Source organism: Micromesistius poutassou (assembly GCF_964030765.1).
Source record: "Micromesistius poutassou genome assembly, chromosome: 8".
Lineage (NCBI taxonomy): Eukaryota > Metazoa > Chordata > Actinopteri > Gadiformes > Gadidae > Micromesistius > Micromesistius poutassou.
The window spans coordinates 4,354,621-4,357,539 of NC_140278.1; the positions used below are offsets into that span (position 1 = coordinate 4,354,621).

At 50.4% G+C, this 2,919-nt stretch overlaps 1 protein-coding gene across 1 annotated transcript in view; it reads right to left on the reverse strand.

Moving 5' to 3' along the window:
* The window catches only part of LOC311351715 (triple functional domain protein-like), a gene marked incomplete at its 5' end in the record, with an annotated part of 68,347 nt that overhangs the window by 63,778 nt on the left and 1,650 nt on the right, over positions 1–2,919 (reverse strand). Inside the window, one exon of the mRNA XM_084471871.1 lies at positions 1,020–1,189. Within this exon, the coding sequence (XP_084327997.1) occupies positions 1,020–1,189 (170 nt within the window). The remainder of the gene's footprint in view (positions 1–1,019; positions 1,190–2,919) is intronic.

The window sequence follows — 2,919 nt, forward strand, 5'->3', positions numbered from 1 at the left end:
TGCGTGTCTGCGTGCATGTGTGCATGTGTGCATGTGCATGTGTGTGTCCCGGGGCTCCTCCTCTGTATCAAAGCGGCGGGCGGCGGCGGCGGCGGGCCACACCAGCGGGGTTAGATCAGTGCAGTGACAACGGCCCATTGATCCCTGTGACTCCCGGTGGGTGGGGGGGGGGTGGGGGGGGGACCGCTGAGAGGATTAAAGGTGCTCTTCTGTAGACACCGCGGCCCCCGACCCCGCCCCCGCCCCCGCCCTCTGAGGCCCACTCAGGAGCTGCCTGTGATCCGCAGGAGCCCCTCGCCCGCCCCTAACCGCCACCTCCTCCCGCGGCGCCGTGGGAGAGAGAGAGGCCGTCCCTCCTGGGGGACGCGGCGGTGAGCTGACCGAGGCACTCTTGTTGCTTTACCGCTTACGTTGTGAATCCTTACGCCTGTCCACTTGGTTTAATTAAAAACAAAAAAAAAAAACGTTCGTGTGTGTGTGTGTGTGTGTGTGTGTGTGTGTGTGTTTGTGTGTGTGTGTGTGTGTGTGTGTGTGTGTGTGTGCAATAGTCTCTCCATGTTTTGTGTGTATATATGTGTGTGTGCGTTTGTGTGTGTGTATGTGTGTGTATAGGTGTGTGTGTGTGTATTATTGTATGTGTATTGGTGTGTGTGTGTGTGTGTGTGTGTGTGTGTGTGTGTGAGAGGCGCATTTGTATGTGTGTGTATGTGTGCGTTTGTGTGTGTGTATATGTGTGTATAGGTTTGTGTGTGTGCATTTGTATATATGTGTGTGTGTGTGTGTGTGTGTGTGTGCGCGAGGCGCATTTACGCGTGTGTGTATAAGCGTGTATGTGTGTATGTGTGTGTGTGTGTGTGTATGTGTGTATATGTGCATGTGTGTGTATAAACGTGTGTGTGTGGGAGAGTGTGCGTGTGCCTTTTACGTGTGCGTGCGTGCGTGCGTGCGTGCGTGCATGCGTGCGTGCATGCGTGCGTGCGTGCGTGCGTGCGTGCGTGCGTGTGTGCGTGCGTGCCCACCTGAGCTGCTGGATGAGGTCCTCCCCCTCCTTGATGACGTTGACGGTGGCCTGCAGCGTGGTCTGCTGCTGCTGGCCGAACCGCTTGATCAGCTCCTGGACCGCCTCCACCGACTCGGCGTACACGTCGTCCAGCAGCTCCTTCTGCAGCTCCTCCAGCCACGTCCACAGCTGGGGGGGAGACGGACAGCTCAGTTGCCACCAATGGAACGACAGGGAGGGGAAGGAGCCCCCTCCCCTTCACCTCCACATGTAACTCCTCCCACAATGGAAAGAGTTTCTATGAAGTTTGTGTGAAGCTCTTCCATCTAAGCACTACACTGGCGTGCGTGTGTGTGTGTGCGTGCGTGCGTGTGCGTGTGTTTGTGTGTGCGTGCGTGCGTGTGTGTGTGTGTGTGATGCCCAGCCAAACGCGAGGTTGGGCGTTCGGAGTATAGCCAGTGAAGACGGGATTTCGGTGCCTCAAACGTTTAAAACGTGCATTAATGTTTCGAAAAACGAGGAAAGACGTTTCGGCTTCCGTGATATTACAACGTCAAACAAAGCTGCGATCTGATTGGACGTGCTTCGAGAGGTCAACGTCAACCGGGGGGGGTCAAAGCTGACATAGTTTGAACTTGCGCACAGGGCCAAAGTGGAGAATCCCAGCTGTCTGCTTATGCCCAGGGTAGGGCTGGGCGATTAATCGAATTTTGATCGCGATTTCGATTTCAGAGTGAAACGATCACCAAACTAATATAATCGAGTTTAAATGATTTAAAAATATATATATATATTTTTTTAATAGAAATTGCAGAATAGCTGGATTCATATCTGGACTTTATTTTCTATTTGACCATTCTGTGTATATTTTTAAGGGGAAATTTCGAAGTTCTCATTTACAAAGTGTTTTTTTTTTGGAGAGAAATTATGAACAAATGCATCATGCTTTCAAACTCAAAAATAATCGTTTGAATAATCGAGATTTCAATATTGACCAAAATAATCGTGATTATGATTTTTTTCCATAATCGAGCAGCCCTAGCCCAGGGTGGAGCAAACACCATCCCGGGCTTCGATTCTAAACTCCATGTGATTGTGCATCTTATCCTAGCTATCTTTGTTGTATGGTTAGTGCTTTGCACTTGGTTCTGTGAACATCCTTACTGTACCGACAGCGTTAATATTGTTGTTTCACCTGACAAATGTACTGTGCATAAAAGCGTCTGCTAAATGCCCTAAATATAAATGAATACCTTGGCAAAGCTAGCTATAGGCCGATGGCCGTTCCTGCTCATGCTAATCACGTGACTTTGCTGACTCAGGGTGCAGCGGAGCAGATCAACAGCAAACAGAATCAGCCGGGGCGAGTGCGACGGCGTACACAATGTAAGCTGTGAAGTGGGGAGGATAAGAAGCAGGCCGGAAGGGCAGATGGGCGTAGTAATGGTCATTCACAATCATCATCACATGGGGGTTATATGCGAGAGATTAGCCATCTGGGAGCGTTGGCACAGTGTCTTTAAGGCCTGGCTAACCAGGATAATGAGAGGTTTACCCCGGTGGCTGTTGCTAGGTTTCACTTCAGTATCTACTGCAGTTCTAGTCCTCAATTCAGAAAATCCTGCTCGCAGTTGAAGGGAACCCTTAACAACATTTAGTCGTTGGGTCTGCACTCTCAAGTTGAGTGTAATTACTCAGTTCCCCGTTTAGGGAGCGGAATCGGTTGTGTCCTTTGATTCAAATTAGAGTCATGCAACACAACTTCCCAATTAGATTAGCGGAGGTGCTAATCCGCTAGCCCTGCCAACCACATGTACAGGCAAGGCCGAGCAACAAGGTCGGCACAGCAGAGGAAGACACCGGCAATTGCGGAGGGTAACGTTTTCAACTGGATAGAAAGTGGCCATCGAAAGGAATTG